This window comes from Pimephales promelas, chromosome 11, assembly GCF_988280905.1.
Source record: "Pimephales promelas chromosome 11, fPimPro1.hap1.1, whole genome shotgun sequence".
NCBI lineage: Eukaryota > Metazoa > Chordata > Actinopteri > Cypriniformes > Leuciscidae > Pimephales > Pimephales promelas.
The window spans coordinates 13972280-13996855 of NC_142779.1; the positions used below are offsets into that span (position 1 = coordinate 13972280).

The following is a 24576-nucleotide window of genomic DNA, read 5'->3' on the forward strand; positions in this document are numbered from 1 at the left end:
TAGGGGAACAAAAATCGAGTGATCTCAGGTCCATTTAGTGTACAAAGGGTAGGCTACTTTTCAGATCTTTTCAGATCATTCATTAATTTTGTGGTCACACAGTGTAAGAATGATGAATTTACAGATGTCATAACATTTTAATATTTTTTATGTAAATAATTGTAGTTATTCTTTCACTCTTTCATAAAGTCTGATAATGAAATAACAAACACATAGAAATGAAACCATGACATCTTCTAACAGTTTTATTTATTGAAATGTATTGTTTTGACAACATAATGAGGAATCACACTCAGCTTTATGCATTGTAGGCCTAGTTATTGTTGAACAAATAATGTCTTTACAAGGAATAAAAATGAAACCACCATATGTCATTAAATTAAAGATATTCATACTCTGTTACGGGAAATATTCATAACTCGTGGTTAGCACAGAGTGAAATATGAATATTTAAAAAACAAAAAGTATTTTTTTTCTGTCATATCCTGATGCATGATGAAGAAGAAACAAACTCGGCTCCCTCCCTCCCTCCTCCCATCCCATGTCCAGTCTTTGAGGCAAACATCTGTAGTTGGTGATGGTAAAGAAGCTCCCTTTAATTCCTGTAGTGGGACCAAGATTGTCTCGGCCATGCATTTATAACTGGTGTTCTCTAACAGAAGCGGCACAGGCACTTAAACATGGACATTAAACTGTACAGAGTCATGCAGTGACACAATATGGCCAACAGGGCCTTGTGGTAACAATCGCCTATGAGCTGCTTGAAGCATGTTTTATGCAATTCCAGCCAATTTGAAATATTTTACCACCCTCTCATCTTCTACACAACAGCAGAAATAAAAGGGAACCGCCTTTATCATCATACAACATATATACAACATCATATAAATATACACATCTCCCCACCCCCCACGTCTTTTCCACCAATGATTTTGGTTTGCATTTTTAACTATCAAGCGTGTCCACAATTGCGGGAGAATGCAAAGCCATCCAGTTTGCATAAACACTATCATTGGCATATCTTGTAAAGACAGGGTTAGTGGCATCAAGTCTGTTGAGAGGTACCGGGCTCTTCTCTGGCCAGTTCGGGTATGACATGCCTAAAAACGAGAACATATCATTTTTCTGCACTGAGGAAGCATTAAGTCCAGACAGTAAGGCTCTCAAACCAAACTCAGCTCAGCTTTTGAACATAATTACATAAAACAGCATTTTTGGTTCATTTGAACATGTGGTATAAGCATGAAATCATTCTTTGGTCCTTTTTGAGTGCTTTTTGGTCATTCATGTCAATATTCCACTGTGGTGACATCATAAAGCATATTCTATGACGTCATCATGACATCAGTATTGTGGCTCCTGTTGTCTTTGGCATTCTATGTACATGCTTTTAACTGAAACATAATCGGTGCTCTACTAAAAGGTTGTGTGTGTGTGTGTGTGTGTGTGTACTCCCAAAAGTAATAAACATCAAAGAGCCCATGCATAGAAACTGTCTTACTGCTGGCCATTTTATTGCTTTTTATTCTACTTTTAATGTAATGCATTTTAGGGAAAGCTGAGAAAGTCTTGCATATTTTTATGCTCTAAAAGAAGAGTTTAATTCAAAAGCCTTACTGATTTCAGAATGGACTCCATCTACTTTAAACATTAATTTTCTGTAATATGTTCAGGATATTACAGAGAGAGCACATCCAGAGCACACGGGACCTGTTTCAAATGTAAAATTCAACCTAAAGCGCTGCAAACCAATACAAATTTCACATATGATGTAAATCATAAACACATCTTAAAATATATTTTCCTCACTGAACATAGTACATTTTAAGTTGTGTCTATTTGTGTAAAAATTGATTTATTTTTTTATAAATATTAATAATACTTGGAAAATTCAAATTAATATTTCAAATAATAGAGTACATCGGAAGCAGGTCCAAATTAAACATCTGATCCCTAGATCCAGACACTACAGCTCTAACTGAATCTATAAAACACGAGCAGTATTCACAAGTCACTGGCAACCATGCCATTAGCACAATCACAGCACTTCCTATGGAAGGCACAAACAAAAACTGATTTTGTTCCCTGTATTAGAATCGAGTAAATGCATGGGAAATTCTACCATAGAGCTTGTTTTCAATCCAAGTGGAGGGGAGGGTTCGAGGGAGAGGGGCGTTACTACAGTCCACTAAGGGTGTGTCCTCTTCAGAGAGGGAGTCGTCATATAGCAGGGCGTCTGCTGGTGTGGAAGCCGCGAGATCCAGATAGTCCTGATGAAGCGAAACACACAGTTATTAAATGTTACCACATATTTCATTAAAAAAAAAAAAGTTCATGAGCAAAGATTTGCATTATGATGACATTTGTCTTTATTCACTAGTGAACATCCCTCACTAATAATAATTGTGAATTGTTAGCATAATAAAGTGTATGAAATCATATTAAATATAAAGTCAGTTTGACATTTAATTTATTCTAAGTTATAATTACATTTAGTTATGATGGTTGAAAATAGACGAAAACCTTAACTCTCTGCAGGAGGGTTCTTCTGTGTTCATCCATTGTTTTACATAATGCCTTACCTTGAGGAATTCTTCATCATTATAACAACAAAAGAATAAACATACATTGCAGTTTAAAAGTTTGCGGTCAGTAATATTTTCTTTATGTTTTTGAAAGAAGTCTTGTATGCTCACTAAGGCTGCATTAGGCCTATATGATACAGTAAAAAATGGTAATATTGTAAAATATTACAATTTAAAATAACTTTTCTATTTTAACAACTATTTACTATATATTTCTGTGATGGCAAAGCTTAATTTTAGGCAGCCATTACTCCAGTCCTCAGTGTCACATGATCCTTCAGAAATCTAATATGCTGATTTGTTGCTCAAAAAACATTTATTATATTACAGTCGTGCTACTTAATATTTTTATGGAAATTGTGATACATTTTTTTCAGGATTCTTTTATAAAATGGAAAGTTCAAATGAGCAGCATTTTTTTTATTTTTTGTTACATTACCACGTACATCACAGAGACGTCTATTTGATGTGTGTGTTTACATCTGGAAGACGTCTATAGGACGTTTCCTGACAGATGTCATTTAGACGTTTAGAAGATGTCTTTAAGATGTAATGATTTAGAATGTATGTTAAACTGACATCTTAAAGATTTTTTATCAGATCTTAGTAAACAGCAAATTCTTTTCTAGATTAAGTGATCTTTAACAGACATCTTGCAGACGTATGTGTGCTATCTGAAAGTCTTTACTGCCACTTTTGATCGATTTAATGGGTCCTTGTTAAAAAAACACACTAATTTCTTTAAAAAAAAATATTTTTTGTTCTTACTGTCCTATGTACAAGGTAATAAGTGTGAACTTGCAATGTTTAACTTATACATGTGAAGTCAGGTTCAACTCAGGTTGTCATTTCATCCAGAATTTTTTGATTTGCTTGAATTTGTGCCTGTGTGTGACTGCATGTGAGAGGAAGTGCTCATGAGTTCTTACTCGGCTTTTCACCATCATCTTCTCAAGTTCTTTACTGATGTCTGAGAAAGTGGGGCGCTTATCTGCCTCTTGTTTCCAACAACGAAGCATCAGATTGTACCTACATAAAAATAACAGAGCATTCATCACCTGATACACAACATCTCTGATTGTCACAATTGTTGTGTCCATAAGATTACATAAGACAAAATATAACATTTTAAACTTAAATGTTAAAATGTCATAATCTATGGTGGTTTTGAAACATAATGTGTTCATTCTGCTCTTAATTCTACAATACATTCAACTGATGATATGATGACTGTTAAACACACATTTCATCTGTGCAGTTCTCCGGTTTCTCCATCCTGTAGCCTGTCTTCAGAAGGTTGAAAAGTCGTTCCGGAGCAATGCCTGGGTAGGGGTTTCCACCCAGAGTCACAATCTCCCATAAGAGGACACCAAAAGACCAGCTAATGAAAGGAATTAGAGAGAGACTGTATTAAAAAGTTGTCATGGAAGAAATCCCATTCCAGTAAACCAATTCTTCTAATGAAAAAATTAAGTGGTGATTGTTTGTAAAGATATAGGCCCGTTCACACCAAGAGCGATAACTATAAAGATAACCACAATGATAACCATACTAGCGTCCATAAACGCACAATATCGCTCTGTTTGTCGCGAACGCTGCAGTTTTCATCAGATGGGATAATCATTCTGAAAGGGGACTATATTTCGTTCCTCTGTGCTGTTATCTGTTGTGAACTCTGTGGTGTTTATATTTAGAATTTTTAGAATTACTTATTTTTCATCATCGCTATAATTATCGTCCTTGGTGTGAACGGGCCTGTACAGTTTACGCGTGTTGCATGAAACCATAACTTACACATCGCTTTGTGTGGTGTAGATGTGATCAAACAAAGACTCTATAGCCATCCATTTGACAGGAATACGACCCTAGAAATTGAGAGCACATTATGACATAGTCTATTAAATGTATAATTGCAATAAATCAAAATTTATTTTACAGAATGAGACTAATATGCAATCATCTGTGAACGCTAGAATATAATAAGTTTGATGTAGATAATTAAACTGAACAAATGTATCACCTTGCTCCTCTTCACATATGAATCTTCCTCATAGACATCTCGAGATAAACCAAAGTCCGATATTTTCATCTTCCTTCCCTCTGCCACTAGCACATTCCTGGCAGCAAGGTCTCTGTGCACAAGCTAAAAACATTTCCTTACATTATAACATATATTTAAAATGATATGATATTCCCGAAACCACGGACATACCTTCATTTCAGCCAGGTATTGCATTCCTCTGGAGATCTGCCATGCAAAGGAGATGAGGTCACCCATGGTCAGAGCTCTCTCATCTGGGTTTTCCAAGTAACTTGAGTTGCGGTTGGCATCATTACTCATGTAGCTTGGTCCAACTTTCCGGCTCTCTCTCAGGAAGTTCCGCAGTGAGCCGTACTTGGCGTATTCAACAATTAAATGTAATGGACCTGAACAGAGGAACTTGTGTAAGCACAAAGCAAAGCAAAAACAAATGCATGCCGAGTTGAATTGTTTTAAATAAAATGTCTTACCATCCTGGCTGCAAGCTCCATACATTTTTATTACATGAGGGTGATTAACCTGCTTGAGCAATGTGAACTCTGACAGGAGGTCTCGAAGCTCACTGTGAGATGCATTTTCTGTGGTGAAAAAAGATGGATGCTTAAAAGTCATAACAGACAGATTTGTCCTAGCTTTTAAAAAGTGATTTGATCAAATGCAAAGCTGCGTCTGCATTTTGAGTTGCATACCTTTCAACATCTTTACAGCAACTGTAGTGTATCCAGCTTTTCCTTTGAGCCGGAAAGCTGTGGCCTTCACAACCTTTCCAAACTCTCCCTCTCCAAGAGTCTTACCCAGCACAAGGTTTTTTCGTGGGAACTCCCACTTTGGATCTTCCTGTTAACAGAAATTTGAAAAAAAAAAAAAAAAAAAATCAGAAACAATCTCATTAATGATCAATTCATTAATCAGTTAAAATTCATAAAAAAATCAATATGTATGAATGAACTGAACTAAATACACTGAGCACACATACGGGTATTTTGAAGGTGTCGATGGCCACTTGATTCTCCATAGAATCGAGAGAAGCTCGACGAACGTTATTGGCGGAGTAACTGATTGGGTAGGACTGGGCTGGTCGGCGGAAGGTCATTTCAGCTGAGGCGATGGGTGGCTTAGGTGTGCTCTTGTGATAACGGTGGATAAAGTATGAAGACAGGAGAATGGAGACAATGAAGGATAGGAGGACACCAGTTGCAATGACGGTCTTGCACATGTCATCACAAATAGCTTCTGAAAAACAATTAGAAACAAAACATTGCATTTTTTTCTTTCTCTCACTCCCTCTCTTTCTATATATACACAATTCTTCTGCTCATACGTTTACATGCCCCAGGCAGAATATGCAAGTTAAACATTTTTACAAAATAAGATATCATAAATAATGCATGTTATTTTTAATTTTGCGTTGTCCTGAATAAGCTGTACCCTTTAATCTTAATCTCTGATCCTAATCCCTGTGTCTTTACCTGGATGATCAAGGACTGCTTTTATGTTTTGTGATAGTTGTTCATGAGTCCCTTGTTTGTCCCGAGCAGTTAATACTCACTGTTCTTCAGAAAATTTGCTGTTCTTCAGCAAATACTCACTGTTCTTCAGAAAAATCCTTTAGGTCCTGCACATTTCTTTCTAGACTTTCTAGACTTTATGCTCTTTCCAAGAGTAAAACTTTTGAGATCTGTCCTTTCACACTGCGTATAATTGAGGGACTCATACACAACTATTACAAAATGTGAAATCATTCACTGATGTTTAAGAAGGCAACAAGACACGGGGGTGTAAACTTTTTGAATTGAATGATCGAGGCAAATTGTGTTATTTTGACTTCTGGGAAACATGTTCATATCTTATGTAGCTTCTGATGAACAATTGTATTTAAAAAAAAACAAAACAAACAAACAAAAAAACATATAGCTCACCTTCCGATTCATCCTTTTCACAGAAGCATTTTCCTGAAAAACAGTAGCAGGTCCCATGTCCAGCTTTGATTCCATACAGGTCCCTCTCGTATCCTCCAATTATGGGCTGACCTGACAAAAAGAAAAAAATATTTTTGCTATTTATTTAAAGTTATTTATTTTTGCTACTAGTTATAATTTTTTTATGTAAACATATCTATAGATTGTCCAGACAACAAAACATTTAAGTTTATTTGTCCTACTTCCTTAAGTTTATTAAAATTTGAAGTTTATTTTAAGATTTTAAGTTTTAAATTTAAGTTTATTTAAGGTTGAAACAACTGCACTAGGTTTTCTGCAGGCTTTAAATATTTTTTAATTGTAGTAAACTAAACTTAACTCATTCCCCACCACAGCTAGCATTTCTAATCATTTTCACAAAATGTTCATACCCCGAGAATATTTTGTTGATGATTTAATTTTTTTCACAGCAAATAAATCCAACTTTAGGTGGTGACATCATGACACGTTGTTATTGCTTACACATTGAGGCAGGAGTAAGATACCTTTATATGAGGTTGTTTTTATAACTAAATTTAACCAGTTCAGATTACTTTATAAGAGTCAGATAGACTTTTTTTTTAAATAAGTAAGACTAAAAAAGCCCATGCACAAAATAACAAATTATTTTTTTATAGTGTGGTTGATGCACTTCCTAAAAGCACAACTGCAGAATTATGCTTACTTAACTTGACAGTACAATGTGGAAATCCATAATACACAATACAACTTTAAATTTGACTCACTGGAGCAATCCTGAGGACATATGGATATGTTTTTGCTCTCAATGGCATCACAGTAACCATCTGGACAGGTACGGAGGTCAGGGGAACAGGTGGAGTATTTTTTAGATATTCCTGCAAAGATAACACAATGACACAAAATTTGTCATTTCGAATGATAGAGACAGTTCCACAGTAATATGGTAAGTGCAGTGAATTTGATCCTATGCCACTTTAGAAGTCAAGGGTATTGTGGGTCACCTTTATCTTTGCCTTGTCTCCACTGGCATCTCCCTGTAGGGGCTCCCAGGCCTCGAGACGCCTCACACTCCCCTCGCTGTCTCTTCTCTGCACAAGCCAAAACCCGCAGCTCATCCATCCTCATGAGATCTGCTACACGGCACAGATAGGAAAAAGTGGAGCACAAAATCACAACACTGTTGCTTTCACACCTATGGTTCATGACTGGTTTTCATGGACATATTCTTGCAAACTTTTGACCTTACCTTCACCCTCAAAAATGATGACGAGCTGAGTCTTGGCCTGAAACTTGTTCCGCTGCTCCTGAGCAATAACCACGTACTGCAGCTCTTGGCACTCTGGTCTGCGTAACACCTCAGTGTCATTCACATAGAGCACACCGGTCTTTACATTTGGGTTCTGTGCAAGGCTAACTGCCATGTAACACGACTGAGCATCAGCAGAGATGTTCCTCTCAGCGATCTCTAACTGATATGTGACATCAATGCCCTTAAACTTCAGACAGTTGTCCACACATACTTCTCCAATCTAATAAAGACACAAATGACACATTAGTGGGGATCATCTGGAGAAATATGTCAAGTGAATTGTAATTTCACTTATTATATGAAAATTGTCAAATAAAATAAAAAAGCAAAAACAACAACAAAACATAATTCAACATGCACTTGAAAACAGGGGTCTATAAATGTATTGATACAAGTGAAATGTGATTGATTTAGTATTTCTTGTCACAGAAATATATATATATATATATATATATATATATATATATATATATATATATATATATATATTGTATATAAACAATATATAATAAACAATATTATATATAATATTTTATATAATATAATTTATTATATGTTCTTTTGCGAAGACTGGTTTTTTCTTCAGGAATTTAAAGCACCTGGGAGTATGTAGTTGCTTTCTTTGAGACAGTGAAGAAGTAGGTGATATTGGAGAAGCGAATAGGAACCGGCAGGATAGTCACATTGAAATGTAACAGCACTGTTCCCTCGGGGCCCGGAAAAGTGGTGTCATTGACCAGGTAGTCCAACTGAAATGAACGTTGCTCCGTCACAGACAGATTCTGACTGAGTTTTAGCTCTGAGGGCAGACAACAGAATAAAGGACAATGCTGTATATATTATGTTAAAAAAAGCTATTTAATTATAAAAAGTGCACTCAGTAATTGTTTCGCCGGCTCAGAAGACAGTCGTTTTGGACTTATAGGTCAAATTGTTACAGCAAAAGTCCTGTATTTCAGAGCTTTAAACAGTTAAGGCTGGAATTCACAATACATGACTGAACACATTTTAAAACACTAGGCATCAGAAACTTCATATACAAAGAAAAGCTGAACATTATATATTAAATGACTGGGTGTATGACCAATGACAACAATATGTGATCTAAAATCAGCTCAAAATATCAAACGTGTCCTCTGATTAGAATCAAAGTCTGAAGCTAAACAACACATCACACACTACATGATTTTCTTTAAAATCTCGATTATGACTGGCCATATTCTGCTAAGCATCTATCTATCTTCCTCCAGACTATAAATTAGGGCAAGAATCTGGAAAAAAAATTGAGTAGTGTTTTTCAGCCTTAGAATTTGAAAAAAAAAAATATTTTTGTAAAAAAAAAAAAAAAAAATCAATAAGGAAAAATTAATTAATTTTTTTTTTTTTACTCACTGTATTCATGAACCGTCCCACGGACATTGCCAAAAATGGCCTTTTCTTCCCTAAATTTGTGTTCTATAGTAAAAGTGTTTCTGATCCAGGAGTCATTCGTCATTAAGGTGCCCACCAATTTGTTTTGAATTTGGTTTGTGGGATAAACAGGCGTTGTGTCCCTGTCATATACAAACAGAGTTCCATAGACAGTACCCTATAAAAGAAAACAGATTACAATTATTCACTCATTTTCATACTTCATACTTATGAACTCAAAAAGTCAACCAGATAGTTGTGGTTACAGTGTCTGATATGATACACACCTCGCTGCGGTTAAATTCTATTATGACGTCCTCACTGTCAGTCCCATTCACGTAAGGAGGATTATCATCCTCATCATAGATGTTTAAGTGCAGAGAAGTAAAGTACTTCCACAGCTTTTCTTCTGTCTGTACCATACACACAATATCCAGATGGTACACTTCCTTCTCCTCACGGTCCACAGGTGCAGTGACCACCAGTTCTGAAGTGGAGCTGTCGACCGCAAATGGAACTGGAGATTCTGAATTGAATACAAGCAATAAAAGAAAATTAATCTCACTGTGCTGTAGCGTCTAAGACAGATCAGACACATAGCTATTTGTTATATATTTGACAAGTAATCCACAATACCCCTCACCAAACAAGCACACCATGAGGTAGAGGTACAGGGTGACACCATATTCTGTTTAGTTTACCATGGTAACAAAGACAAATCCTCAAAATAAGACTGGTTTACAATTTTTTTTTTTCTACTATGGAAGTCAATGGTGCCAAACAACTGTTTGGTCCAAATAGTTCTTCAAAATATCTTAATTTGTGTTCAGCAGAAGAAAGTTGAGGGTGAGTAAATGATGACAGAATTTTTTTCATTTTTGGGTGGAATATCCCTTTAAAGTATGTTAGAACTAAGAAGAAACTGCTTGCTTTCTTGTTTTCTGCTTCAACTGTCTTTCCATTGCTTAAATGTATGCATGCATGTGTGTGTATGTTAGATTAGTCTGAGTGTTTACTCTAGTTAATAAAGTCTTGTTCTTCTCACACGTAAAGTTGTTTGTGGTTCATGCTCATGTACTGGAATCCCTAATCGTGCAGTAGAGTAGTACTATACTGTAAGAAAGTTATTTCCCATAGTACACCATAAATTAATAAACAATTACCACTGAGTGTTTGCAGGATGAAAAGGTTAGTTGATTGGGGTATGAATTCTGCTACATCAAATTCTTACAGTTAATCTACATATTTATAATGAAATTTAACTACTGTAGTTGTAATATATATATATATATGGTCCCACTTTATATTAAGTGGCTTTTAGTACTATGTACTTACATTGAAATTAATAGTTTGTTACAATGGACTTATTGTGTACTTACATGTTTTTACATTGTACTTATATTTTAAAATTCCAGCATGTAATTCCAGCCATAATTACTTTATGTAATTACATTAGTAATTACACAGTTGACCCTCCCCTCACACCTTAACCTACCCTTAAACCGACCCATACCACCACACCTGTCCCTAACCTTACCCGTATCACATCTCAATAGCAGCAAAAGTGTTTTACAATACAACAGGAACACAATAATACATTGTACTTATTGTTCAATGTAAGTACATAGTACTTAAAGCCACTTAATATAAAGTGGGACCTATATATATATATATATATATATATATATATATATATATATATATATATATATAATTATTAATATATCCCTTTGGGCTAATTTGCTACAGTGCTGTGATATGCAGTAAATCATTGACATTTACACTGAGTTCGGTTTGTACCTGCTTCCACTCCATAACTGATGGTGTAGTTGGGGCAAATGCTCATGTGTGTAAAGCGGCGAAGCTGCCGAAAGGCCCCTGGCATACGGTTCTCTGTGATGTGGGGGTTTGAAACCTTATCAGGGTAGCACAATTTGCTCAGATCAACCTGACCACAGGAGGGCGCTGTGTCATTAATGAACACCAGTTTGACCTCCACTGTGGGAAGGAACATGCACATCGCTTTCTGCAGGGGCACTGACGAGACTCCGACCTTCAGGTTGAGATCCTTATTGGGCCTGCCCGAGCTGCTACCTGGAGGAGAGATATCACGAGGGATGATTTTGAGTCCTTTAGAGTGTCATTATCCCACTATTCACATGACAAGGCTCTCTATAAACACTGTCTGTAAATATGCATAGTAACATTTACACTTGGCTACAAAAATAATTTGCCTAGAAAAAATATCTACACACCCTTAAAGCTAAACTGTGTGATTTTTACCCCCCATCTAGCGGTGAAAAGGTATTAGTTTCTGTTCCTCTCAATTCCAATTTCGTTTTAACTCCTACAGTGGCCAATGTAGTCCAAGATTAACATGGCTTCCAGTTCGACCTCGTCCATGAGTGTTAACTCAAACGTAAACGTAAGAGGCGAAGCTTGAATTAACGGGTATGTCCCTCTTTGGCTAATGTACTTTCAAGATGGAGGGGCAACATGGCTACCAACATTAGAACCCCTTCCCCGTATGCATTTTCAATGGCATATTATACACTCAAGAGAATACTTTATTACTTGAACTAAGTAAACATACATTAATGAGCACATATATTTTTGAAAGAACTAAGTTTTTAAGTCAAGAATAAACTAAAAGAGTTACACAGTGTAGCTTTAAAACAAAATAAATGGTCACAATTTAGATTAGGTTCCAGTTCTCACTATTAACTAATTAACTACGACTTTTCCCTCAATAACTCCCAATTAATGCTTATTAATATTTACAAAGGTAGTTGTTAAGTTAGTTTTAAGTATTGGTTAAAATTGGATTAAGGGAAGAGAAAAAAAGAGAGATTTATTATCTTTTTGGATCTCAAGTAAATTTATCTTAGTTAAATAAATCAAATGAAATATGTTTTCAGCATGTTTAGATATTCATGATTAAAAAACTTTATTTGCAGTGTGTACACGCTAATATAAGCATAAAAATGATGCCTCAGCCTGCTTTATTTTTTAACATCAAAACAATGTTCTATAATAGATGATGTGATTATATCAGCAAAATATTGAGCAAAAGTATAATAGTTCACACTCAGAAGTAAAATGTTTGTATAAAAATTAAATGTATAATACAGACGAATCTATACCTGGAAGCATTCAAGCAAATAAAGTTGTATGTCAAACTCACGTATACTACTGAAGTCGCTCCACTCCAGGGTTTTGTTCATTGAAAGGATCCCAGATGCCTCATCCATGTAAAACCATGATGCATAAGTGTCTCTGTGGGAGCACAGGAAGAAATAGGGCCTCTCTGTATTGCTTTCCAGCATTGAATGAACCTGAAGCACTGGTGATCCCTGCGGCTGACCCACGTAGATGCTCTCTGTGTACATCCTTTGAGGAAAATACAGTCCAAGTGAACCTGTCCAAAACACATAAATGTGGAGATTCGTCAGTTCAGTTTGATTCCAGCCATTTTTAACTTGGCTATAGCCTACTTTTATACGTTTCTTACTCATCCTCAATACACCTGTCACCAATGAATACATCTGAGCAATTTAATCACTCCCATAAACATTAGAGAAATACTTTGTGTTCAATAAATGTTGAGTTCAATCCAACTTTTCTTTAAAAAAAATTATTAACGTTATAAATAATGCATAAATAATTAAAAGGGTTGCCAATCCAACTTAACAACTTTGTTTACATATAACTTTACACCACAAATGACCATAAAAACAACAACTTTACAGCTCAAATAATACAGAATTTAACAAAAGAATGAATGCAAGTATAATTTAAGATTATAAAAGATTAATCGTCACTTTTCTGTTTTAAAAGAAAATAAAATATTGCCAGTGCATTTGCTAAAGCAACATTTAGCTGTTGATTCTCTCTAAATTATAAAAAGGACCATTCTCTGGCACTCATGACGCCTTCAATAGTTTGCAATTAACTCCACCAAATCTTCCCTTATTGATCTGCTTCGTATCTCAATCTGCTGTACAACAGAAACATCCACGCAAGTAGGAAGGTTACACAATGAACTCATTAAACACATCCGCTTTTCTGTTGAAATACCCCACGCTCCTCTGTCATCGAAAAATGAAACAGCGTCTCATATGACATTGACACTGGTCTTTTAATGAATTTCTCACATGGTCAATATGATGCGGTCTCCGTTTCTCCTTGGGCTCACCTTGAGAAGTTTAATTACAGTGGATAACATAATACTGCCTAGAAATGAATCATTACCTGCAGGACGAGTGTGGATAGATGGGGGGGAAGGGTAATCTATAAAACACTGTAAGATCCCCATGTGTTTTACCAGTAAATGGAGATGCAAGTGTTCGGGCTGTAATTATATCTCTCCTGTGTTCCTGTACGACGACGGTGGGCGGCCACTTAGGAACGTACTAATATCATTAGCAGACAGCAAAACTAGATTTTCTATTTCTGTTGCTGCAGTTGAAGCTTTGTCTCTGGTTTCAGACATTGATTTAATTTAGCTGTGCTGGGATGACAGGAGGCCGGATTGATGGATACAATGTGGCCAACCTTCCTGAAGGATGGAGACACAGTCAGGAACACGGCAACCATTTTTATTAAATGCCTTGTCAAGACACAAAGACAACACAGAACTGGTTTGTGTTCCTTTGCTAGTCACATTTGCAGACATAAAATTAAACTTTTGTGGTTTTTAGTGCATGTCTATTGGATTTGAAGCAATCAATATGCTACAGCTAAATGTTTGCACTCATCTAGGCTAGGGAAATGGACCAAAAAAGTTGATGACACCCACGTCCAACTTTTCATCCAATACCACCTTCCCATTCCATCGTCCTGAAGTCAATATGTTTTTAAAAGGGTTTTGGTTAAATGCCTGAAGTAGGGTGTGTGATGATTACAAGCTCAAGATATTTTCTTGTTCTACAACATAAAACATATTAGTTATACCTTGTGACTTTTTAAAGCTTTGAAAAAAGGTGGTTGCTCACATGTAGCTAAATAATTAATAATAATAGACTAATTAATAAATGAGACTAGAGGTTGTCATCATCATGCCGAACAGGAAACTCATCCATTCACTAGTCCGCTTTTAAATCCTCATTGCGTTTATAATCTTGCTCTTGGAAATGATTCTAACTTAAACTCAAAGGAAAAATGTTTTTAAATAAAGACTGAAAGAGTTGTCAGAGACTTTGAAGTCATGTGACCGTGATGTAGTCCGTTTATAGCCTACGTTCAGCTCTTCTACTTAAGCCGATTGTATACGCTCGACTAAGGATGAACTATGTGTAATAAAACTGTTACAGGTCACAGGTGTGCCACGACCAAGCTCTAAGCCCCCTAAAAAAAAAATCTTGAAGATTCATTGCTTTAAAAAAAGCTGTCTGAGCAGTGTTAGGTGAGATCAAATGTTGTACTATTTCAGGTGCGTTTTTTAGAGAAAGTCAATAGTACAAAGAAAGGTTTGTGCGCTTGGCTCATAAACCATAGCTACAGGAGAGCTGAGGGATGGCAGCATTAATCTTAGCTGATGCAGATACTGTGTTGAACAAGCCACTGGATTTGCTGTGACACTCATTCATCATCCTGTATCAGTGTATCAGGTGGAGTGCTTAGCAGCGCTATGTCACTCTGAGATTTAGAGCAGGCCTGATGGCATTTACTTTCATTTGGACTTAAATAAATGTATGAAATTGGAGTAGTTGTGTGCTCCTCCTGGGAAAAGGATTCCCAGACTAAGAACATGGTAATGCAAGCAAAACTCTTCGCCTTGTTGCTCCACTGCAGTATTCAGGGATTGTGATATGACAGCTTTATACATCTAGAAACTGCACAAATTATGTACACATACAAGCGGGGGTGATCATTTCTCCAAATATTTCTTAATATCAAACTATGCAGTATACAACACAGCACATTGAAACACTGTATCCCATGATGCAATACTCTCAATTTGACCCACCATTTCCTGTTATGAATGAATCATATATTTTAATGGCTTAAAAATAGCTTATAATGCAATAGAATATCAGTCATCAGTCATAAATCAGTCCCTATTAACATAAATATTGGTAAAAACTGGATATTTAATTGTGTATTGAAATTTCCCATATGTTTACATTTGGATTACCATCACTTAAAATAAATCTTTAAAAACACATTAATAATTTAATGACACTGTCATCTTTAGCATGTCTCATGATAAATGACCAATTTTTCATACTGTACTTCATTACAATGTTGTGATGCCTAATTTTATTTTAAAGAGTTTAAAACAATTATACATAATCAGTTATCAGCGAGAAAACTATTAGTTGATTAAGTGAAGTAGTCTGGTATTACCAGGCTAGAGGAACAAAGAGCTGTGTTTAAAAGATCTAATCCTAAGTTTGAGAGTTGGCTACAAATATTTTCTTGTTTCACTCTGGCAAAAATAAGTTTAGAGGCCTTGATTGTACCGTGGATGCGTAGATTAATTTATAATCTGCATAATCTGCAAAAGTCGTTTACAGCCATGTTCAAACAGGTGTTCTGATGCATCATCAAGTGTTTACAGTGGAAGTTCGATCATAGATTTGAGTGCGATGCATGATGTCTGTGGTTCGATTGGCTTACGGGTAACCAATGACTTCAGACAAGCGCCCCCTAGCGAGAGAAAACACTTCTCTATTACGCCATTCCAGACTATGAAGCAAAGTGAAGTAGCTGAGTCTGGTATTACCAGGCTAGAAATTAGCATGCGCTGAACAAAACTATTTGTGAGCAGGATCTGCTCTGATTGGCCATTCCTTTATGTGCTAAACAGACACGCTTGTGATATATAATTCTCAATGCTGAAAAAACATGTTGTAAATTGCAACCATTAATGCAGGAGAAGTACATTTAAATATAGGCTAATACACTCTAACACATTATGTTTAGTTAATCGCAGCAAGCAGCATTCTGATTGATTTATTTTTTATTTTTTTTTGTGCGGGGGAAAAGAGATCCGACCTGTTATCTGGTTAATTGATGTGGACAAATGTAAACACAAGGTAATGCCGCGTTTAAACAGATCCAGTGTAAACCGTGCTGCATTCAGTTGTAGTAAGCTAGTATTCCAATCTAAAGACAGTAGAAGTAGAGAAGTCTTGGCAAAAACCAAATGCTTCCAGTGATTAATGATCAAACGTTGACAAGGATCCAACGAGCATGAATAAATTGCTCTAACAAAACTGTTTAAACGGTAATTTCAATCTATCAATCTGTTTCTCTCCTTAATTATTCACGTAAATGTTATGTGATTAAATTTAACGAAGAACAAAGTGATCAGGACAACAACTTTAAATACAAAAATCGTTTTCAGGTTCAAAGCATTGGCACATTCGTTTTACATTCAAACTGAACAAAAACAATAATCTTCATAATTTTGACACTTTTCAAGACCTTTTTTTTAACCTTTTAAGCTCAGTAATCAGTGTTGTTCCTAGTCAAGGTAAGAGATAATCTTAAGCAAACATAAAGTCCTTTGAGTTCTAAACTTTTACGGTGTGGCAGCTGCAAACTCCAGTCTATCCAACTGATTTGAATCATTCCAAATTCAATTTATTTCCAGGCCGGAAGCCAACAGAAAGCAGTTTATATCAAGCTAATTAACTCAGTGAATCAAAAGCAGTACACAGCAGGAATGACTCTGCGACATCCCAAGATTGACACGAGGTATTCAGTGAGTCGAGTGTGACAGGATGTGACGCGTGGATGAGCATTCTGTGAGAATTAGGATGACGGCAGAAGAGCGGATAAAAGGAGTTATGGCTGATCACTTGATCAGATAGAGCTCACTGCTCTGACCTCTCACAGCCACATCATGGATCATGGTTGTAAACACTATGATGCAATATTGATTTCAGCTCACAGGCGAATCGACTTTGAACTTAGCGCACACATACGCACAAACAACAGGAAAAGCTTAACAAGTGAAATCACATGTCATTTTAGGAATTATATGAAACATCTGCACATAATTTCCATTAGCGATTTGTTCATTGTTGTTATGGGTCAAAAGAAGGTGTGCCAGCTCTCAGTCTGCTACTTGAAAATATGTCTGATGATGCAATGAGCTATTCAAATAACAAGAAACCAATCAGTTTTGAATATAAAGAAATCCACGATAGTGACAATACAATGTCCTGAGAGTCAATCACCACTTTGGTGAGGTCTGCATGTTTTCAAGCAAGATCACTCAGCGAGAGAACAGGTTAATGGGGGGACGATCTCTGGACCGGACTGCTCAAAGACAAGAATTCAATTAGCTCAACATGCACACCGCCGCACAAATGTACCATCTATGAGATCATGGGAGCTGGAAGAGTGCATGGGTCTTTCTTGCCATTTCCTTGAACTCAACTCAAAGGCGGAAACAAGCTCGCAGTCAGAGCAATCCACTTTCCATAATCCACTTACTCCTCAAAGGCCTCCATTCATGACATGCTGTATGTAAACACAGGGATGTGTTTGTTGCAATCACTATAGAATTCCCATCTAGCTTCATGTCTGCAGTTACAAAGCCTGTGAATATCACTATAGTGCACTATAGATCTTGATAATGATTCGGTCTGACAATCCAAACTTTTTTCTGTTGGGATCCTCATAAAGCACACTGATGTCGGCCCCTTGGCCCCATGCCCTTCCAGCCAAGGTCAATGTGCAGAGCATCTGTCCCCAGTGATGACCAAATTGAGAAGTTGCAGGACAATCAATAGCAATATTAATCAACAGCACATTCAGCCGATGACCGTCCGGCATTAAGTGCGTCATTTTAACAAATATGTAAAGGATGCCACCAGACTCTCATGTTAAAAAAAGCCACCTAGTTAAAATCAGCTAAATTAAATGTAAGTATTGTAGTTAGCAGCATCCTATACCTATGAACATGTATTCATAATCAAATATGATAAATACAATGATAAACTATAAATAATTATAATATATTTTTTTTCACATAATTAATCATAATTAAAGTGTGTTTCTTATTAATAATAAAGAGACAAAAATATATAAAATTAAGTATAAAAATGATGATGATTATTCGGAGCCGCTAATGTCTTCCATATGACACAATATGAATGCAGCATACGAGGACTAATCAAAGTAAACATAATTACAAAGCAAAATGATTAAGACTCCATCTCTATATTATAGTAATGAGAATCATTACTCTGTGACCACAACGTTTTAATTAACTAAAAGGCTGCCAATTACGCTATAATTCAATACAGGACTATTATTATTGATTATTATGGTTAAATTCGCCTCAGTCTAATGTGCACAAGTTCCTTATTCTTTAGTACGCAGCACTGAGAAGGTTTGAGATGGAAGAGTGATTTACAAAGGACAAGAATCGCACAATTAGTACAATTTTATTGAACTAGCCAAATGCAACAGGGTAGATTTCTATAATAGAATCAGAACATATCTAAAGCTGTTATCAAACAACCGAATTATAGTATACATCATCATCAGAAATTCAATGTCAGAAATGCAATTCAGCATCCCATCAATGTAAGCACGGAATGGACGTCCGTCATTAAGAAATCTAATTTCACATCTCCTGTGGGATAAGGAAGTATGTTTAAATTTACTTTATAATCTCTTTTGGGATTGGATGGGACATTAGAGCTCATAAATGAGGGACCTTTGAACAACATGTTCTCTTGGATGGTATCATTACCATAAGCAATTACCAACATTATTCACTTAATGTTCTAATATAAGCCAGAGACAGAGACAAAACAGCAATTTTTAAATTGGACTAAACACAGAAACAAAACCTGAAGTTTTTTCTTGCCCATTTTGTGCAATATTTTGAAATAACCTCCAGTATGATTCATTACTCAGTATATTCCACTGCTTCAAACTGCACGTACTAATGTTTTTGTGTGGCTTTTACCTGCTGAGTCTTAAAAATGCACAGTGCACGGTTGAAATGGACCAGTGGGTGAATTTACATGGACTAGTGAGTTTGAGTCATTAGGTCATCAAGAACTCACTGGCATTTCCTAAATGCTAAGTCTTGAATTTTAAGAGGGCAATGTAAAGCCACCCATGCACTAAAACACATTTTAACCTTAAATGTAAATTTATTGACTTTATTCAGAAGATGCAAATGAAATATATTGACAAATCTAAAATGTTAAGGTTAGATCTGGAATTAATAAGGTAACAATTGCTGGTTAGCACTTTTTGACAGTGAAAAGGATTTCAGCATTATGATGGGTTTTTGTGTGCATTTTTAAAAGTCCTGCAGTTGTTTGAAAAAACTCCACCGACTCATTTCCAGGTAATGAATGAATCTCAAAATGACAGCCATTCACAATCCAGCACCCTTCCCCCTCCAAACACACTCAAAAAAAAGACCAAACGAGGACAGTTCTAACGAAGACGTTGTGTTAGTGGTTGCTCATTGTTGTAAATGATCAGTCAAACACACCATGCATCAATGACCACTAGAAAATAACATGTAAAGACCCATGTAGAAATCGAGAGCCCCAAACGCCCTTGGGACACAATTTCAATCAATGTCTTCTTGTCCTTCCACCAAAATCAAATTAGATTCCACTGATGCATGGGGTGGAAATGTGACCCATAACTAACTGAAGGATCTGGGATATGACTCCAATAGGTACAAAAGCTGTGCAATTAGTCTAAATAAGGTTTTGGATAAATTCATTATTGTCCATTTATAATGGATCATCCTGAGGACAACAGCCACAATACTGACACAAAAAGTGGCACCAAAGCACTGAAATTACACTTAAGGAGCTATTTATTTTTTAATGGTGTACCTTATGCATTTAGATAAGTATAAGCTAAATAAGTATTCAGATAAATAATATATTTAACTTATTCCTTTAAATGTTACCATGAAGCCTTTTTAGGTTAGATGCATGTTCAGAAACATTTTTCAGTGCATCAGTTTAATCCAATGTGCATAGATATAATACTTTACGTGGTTTCTATCAAACGATTGCCTTCAAAAATATGCCTTTAAAGGCAGTATAGACTAATTGAACTTCATTAAAGAGTTCAAATAAATTAAACTAAAGAGAGATTTCGTCTTTCTTTAATGTATAAACAATGAATGATAATCAATCAATGCATAGATCATTTGAAAATTAAATACCTAAATAATATTTGTTTTTAAAACCATGCTGAAAGTAGAGATGACAGTGGGAAAATTTGCAGGATTTACTGTATATACATTGCTAAAGACAAACTAAACTAAACCATTTAATTGCAAGTCCAAAATAAAACAGTGTAACGTCATGAGATTTATCGTTCGGCATTGACAGTTGATGAAAATGATTGTCCTAATGCAGGGAAGGATTGTGAGGTGGTTTGAACTTGATTCCCTAATGTAACTTCCCATCGGATGGGTGATCTCCAGTGGCCAGATCATGAGGAAATACCTCTTGGTTGAGGGTTTCAGAGGTCAGAAGCCATGGCACTTCAACAGATAAAGTAACAGGGTCAAAGCTGTGTATCCACAAATCAATGCCTCACACACAATACATAACATGGGCTCTGGACTTCTTTAATGCAAACAACTAGCTTGATGGAAAGCTATGGACAGCTGTGTGACTTTAGAGGTCAAAGGATATATTTGATTATCAATCACACATATACTCTCCTTCATCGCCTTATTAATCGTCCATTAACTAATTAGTTTTTTTATTGCTTTATTTAGAATATGCAGCATATTGCTAAAAAAAAATATGCGCAGAAGATATCGTTTTATTGTTGTCTACTGGTGACTATATACCTCCTGTTTTCCATGAGACAAATAAAGATAAAAGAACTTGAACTCTTAACAGCAAACATGAGGTCTTGCGTCACTATACCAATAACGCATTCAAGGACAAACTGCATCTTAAATGTCAAACCATCAAAGCAAGTGTGGCGACACCAGACAGAGATACACAATTACATGTATCCCCAGCATGGACAAAACCCATTGCTTTCGTTACCATCCATTTTCATGGGATGGGCTTGTCATAAAATAGATGAGATCCATTTTGCGGGAGGCGCTGCCAACCATCCTGTGTCTTTAATGAGGGGTTTTAAGCCTCATCTGTTATCAGAGCTGTGTACTCTATTATTTCACTGGCAGTATTTTCCTTTCGGAAGACAAACACAATGTGTTTGCCCAGAGCTAAGCACACCTGCTGCACACCTGCCCTCTGACCACCTCTTTTGTTTTTCCTCACAGCAAAGCATCAAGGTGCTTCCGCATCATCTCGAACAAAGGTTAAAACAAGAGCCATTCAGGTGGGATCGAATCGTATTGTTCTTTAACAGCTGCTGAATACTAAGAAAACATTCACATTAATGTTAAAGGTAAATTCTGAAATTTTGCCTTGAGGACAATCAATTCAAATGTAAACTCAAACTGAAAAAGAAGACAACATGACCAACTGCCCACAGAGAAGAAAAAAGGTATAAAAGCTGTCACTAGGGCTGTGCCTTTTCAAAAGTACCTAAAGGGTGCATATTGGTAGCTTAATGGTACATATTAGCACCTAAAATGTACATAATAGCACCTAAAATGTACATATTAGCACCTAAATGTCCATATTAGGACCTAAAATGTACATATTAGCACCTATAATGTACATATTAGCACCTTAATGTACATATTAGCACCTAAAATGTACATATTAGCACCTAAACTGTATAAATTAGTACCTAAAATGGACAAAAGTTTTCCCTTTTGAAAAGGTACAGCCCCAGTGACGGCTTTTGTACCTTTTTTGTAAGAATGTAGTTCACCCAAAAATAAAAATGTTGTCATAATTTACTCACTCTGATGTTGTTCCAAACCTGTATGAATTTACGTCTTCTGTTGAACACAAAATATTGTTTAAAGAATGTTGGTAACCAGTTGATGGAACCCATTGACTTCCATAGTATTTTGTTTTCCTACTATGGAATTTAATGGGTGCAGTGAAGTCAACTGTCTACTCACTAAAAATTCTTTCAAATATCTTCTTTTGTGTTCAAACGCATACAGGTTTGGAACAACTTGAGTAAATTATGACAAAATTTTCATTTTTGGGTGAACTATTCCTTTAATATATAAATAAACAGACCAATACAAGCACAGAATTCTCCCTAAAATGATTTATTACAATTTAATAAGCATTGAAATCGCCTTTTAATCACACCACACTATGCATTATGTATTATTCTATCTAACATGATAATCGAAAAGCACAATGAAGTCTGTAATGCACCTTACACAACAACATGAACCTTTAAAAAACAACAACAATAAACTGCTTCCAACAGACCTTATACATTCATTTTAGGAAATGTTGTATTTAACGGTATAATTCCTGTAGTTTACTGGGCAGATGAGTCAACAAGACTTTAAAATTCAATTTTTCATGATCGTTTACTGGGAGATTCAGTTAACTTCAGAATGCATCTTTGGTTGTTTTCTTACTTTTGACTCTTCAGTAATGATCATTCAGTCACCACCACCACCATCATTGCATCCAAGAACCACTATTGAGCTGAAACAAATGCAACACTCATGCATTCACACACTGCCAAATGTCTTCCGAATGACCAGAATAGCTGTGAAACCTTTGCTATGTTTCACTTTTGTCAACATTCAAGCTGTTGCGATGTGACCGTTCCTTTTTAATGCAACAGGCCACAGGATCTATTCAGGAACGTGTTCGACTCGTTAACTCCAGTTATTTTGAGAGAGGTGTGTTAGTACAGTTGGGCAGAGAGGTTTTAAATGGGATTACGATTTAATGATGTATATAGAGACATGCGTATTCATTGTACGGACCATGTGGCACATTAGGGTTGCACATATTTTGGCTTCAGCTCCAGATTGCCTCTATGAAACTGTCTGGTAAATCTCTCCAGTAACATTCAGTGGCTCATGTGTTGGGTTGGCAGATGCAGACGCCCTGGATATACAAATGAATTTTGTTGTTTGTAGCCAACGTTACAGAGAAAACAGGATGCAGTAAAATAAATGTAAGATAGTGAAGAAAACTGATAAAAAAAAGTGTTTTATGATATTGTATAATAATTTATGATAAATTATTATTAAAAATGTGAAAAACATTCCTTTGCTCTTCATAATTAAATCCATTAAATCCAGAAAGCAAAACTGAGTTGATAGCGTATGATTTTAGATCATCATTTATTTTTTTCGATAAGTAAACAGAATAAAATGTTTTCCATGAGTCAAAAAAGTCCTTGAGAAAACCAAAACAATCAAGAGAACGCAGTTTCCAAAGGAAAACTTGGCTTACTGTTTCATGATTTATAGAATTTTATAAATTATGATGCATAATATTTGTATTTAATGACATTTAATGACCCAAAGGAAAACCTTCAGAAAAGAGCAGTTTTGTTGATATCGTGTTGTCTCAAAAACTAGTTCTACACCCATAAATAAAGAGGCTATTTTTCTCAGGACCTTGGTTTCAGCAAATCACCCTCTAAGCTACACTATCTTGGGTTTTTTGGAGATTAAAATAAGTAGGCTACATGATTCCACACTAAAGGTTCTTCAGATCTGTGGATCTAGTAAGACTTCTGAAGAACAAGGGAATGAAGAAGGTTCGTTGGAGTCATCTGAGATTCTAGTCTAGGTAGGCAGCTCTCTAGGTTTGGACACACATCCCCTATGTGGTCACTACTTTCTGAAGGATGCACAACAGAGAAGACGATTCTATTTAAATTAAAAATACAAGTGTACTGCTGAAGTATTGCCTCTGAACAGCAATTCACCAATTCTAGCTATCAACACAGTTTATCTCACACAAAGAGATACCGCAGACTTCGCGTGAGGTGACATCAGACTGTTATGGAGTCAATCCTTACCTTCAGATAGGAGAAGCAGGAGCACAACGATGTCTCCCCAAACGATTCCACCCGTAGTTCCCATTCTTGTCATTCATAAGTGTAAATTCACAATGAACAGGCCAAAGTAGGATATTTTGATTCCCAAAATAGAACTTTACAGTGTTTATGATTCGCGCGAAGGAGCCACAAAAGTCCTTAACGTGAGTGTCCCATTGACGGGTGACTGACTGCAGCGCGAGCTGCTGGACCGTCAGCGCGCGCGCGCACACACACACACACACACACACACACATACACACACAGCGCAGCAGGGGGAGGTTCACATCACATCCAGCCAATTTCCTCAGATGTGTGTTTCCGTCCTGAATCACATCGGAGGCTGTCCAATAACTCAAAGAGTTTCTAATAAATGAA

At 36.1% G+C, this 24576-nt stretch overlaps 1 protein-coding gene across 2 annotated transcripts; it reads right to left on the bottom strand.

Moving 5' to 3' along the window:
• Positions 1-232: 232 nt before the first annotated feature.
• ret (ret proto-oncogene receptor tyrosine kinase) lies at positions 233-24431 on the bottom strand. Of its 2 annotated transcripts, none has more exons than XM_089117022.1 (20): positions 24181-24431; positions 12470-12703; positions 11086-11379; positions 9573-9811; positions 9268-9463; positions 8475-8674; positions 7813-8095; positions 7568-7696; positions 7331-7441; positions 6546-6656; positions 5603-5859; positions 5316-5463; positions 5097-5204; positions 4798-5012; positions 4606-4728; positions 4380-4450; positions 3829-3966; positions 3515-3614; positions 2123-2270; positions 233-1100 (listed from the first exon to the last, which is right to left on the bottom strand). In XM_089117022.1, the coding sequence occupies exons 1-20, from the start codon at positions 24251-24253 to the stop codon at positions 946-948; spliced, it is 3333 nt and encodes a 1110-aa protein (XP_088973148.1). In that variant the 5' UTR covers positions 24254-24431; the 3' UTR covers positions 233-945. The 2 variants fall into 2 exon arrangements, with proteins under 2 accessions (XP_088973148.1, XP_088973147.1); XM_089117021.1 differs by having other exon boundaries at positions 7568-7699.
• Positions 24432-24576: the final 145 nt, after the last annotated feature.

Coding starts and splice junctions, on each gene's coding strand:
- ret (XM_089117021.1), bottom strand. CDS start 24,253: ATGACAAGAATGGGAACTACGGGTGGAATCGTTTGGGGAGACATCGTT. Junction 5,860..6,545: donor TGAAAAGGATGAATCGGAAG/GTGAGCTATATG, acceptor ATTGTTTTTCAG/AAGCTATTTGTGATGACATG. Junction 2,271..3,514: donor AGATGATGGTGAAAAGCCGA/GTAAGAACTCAT, acceptor TCGCTTCATCAG/GACTATCTGGATCTCGCGGC.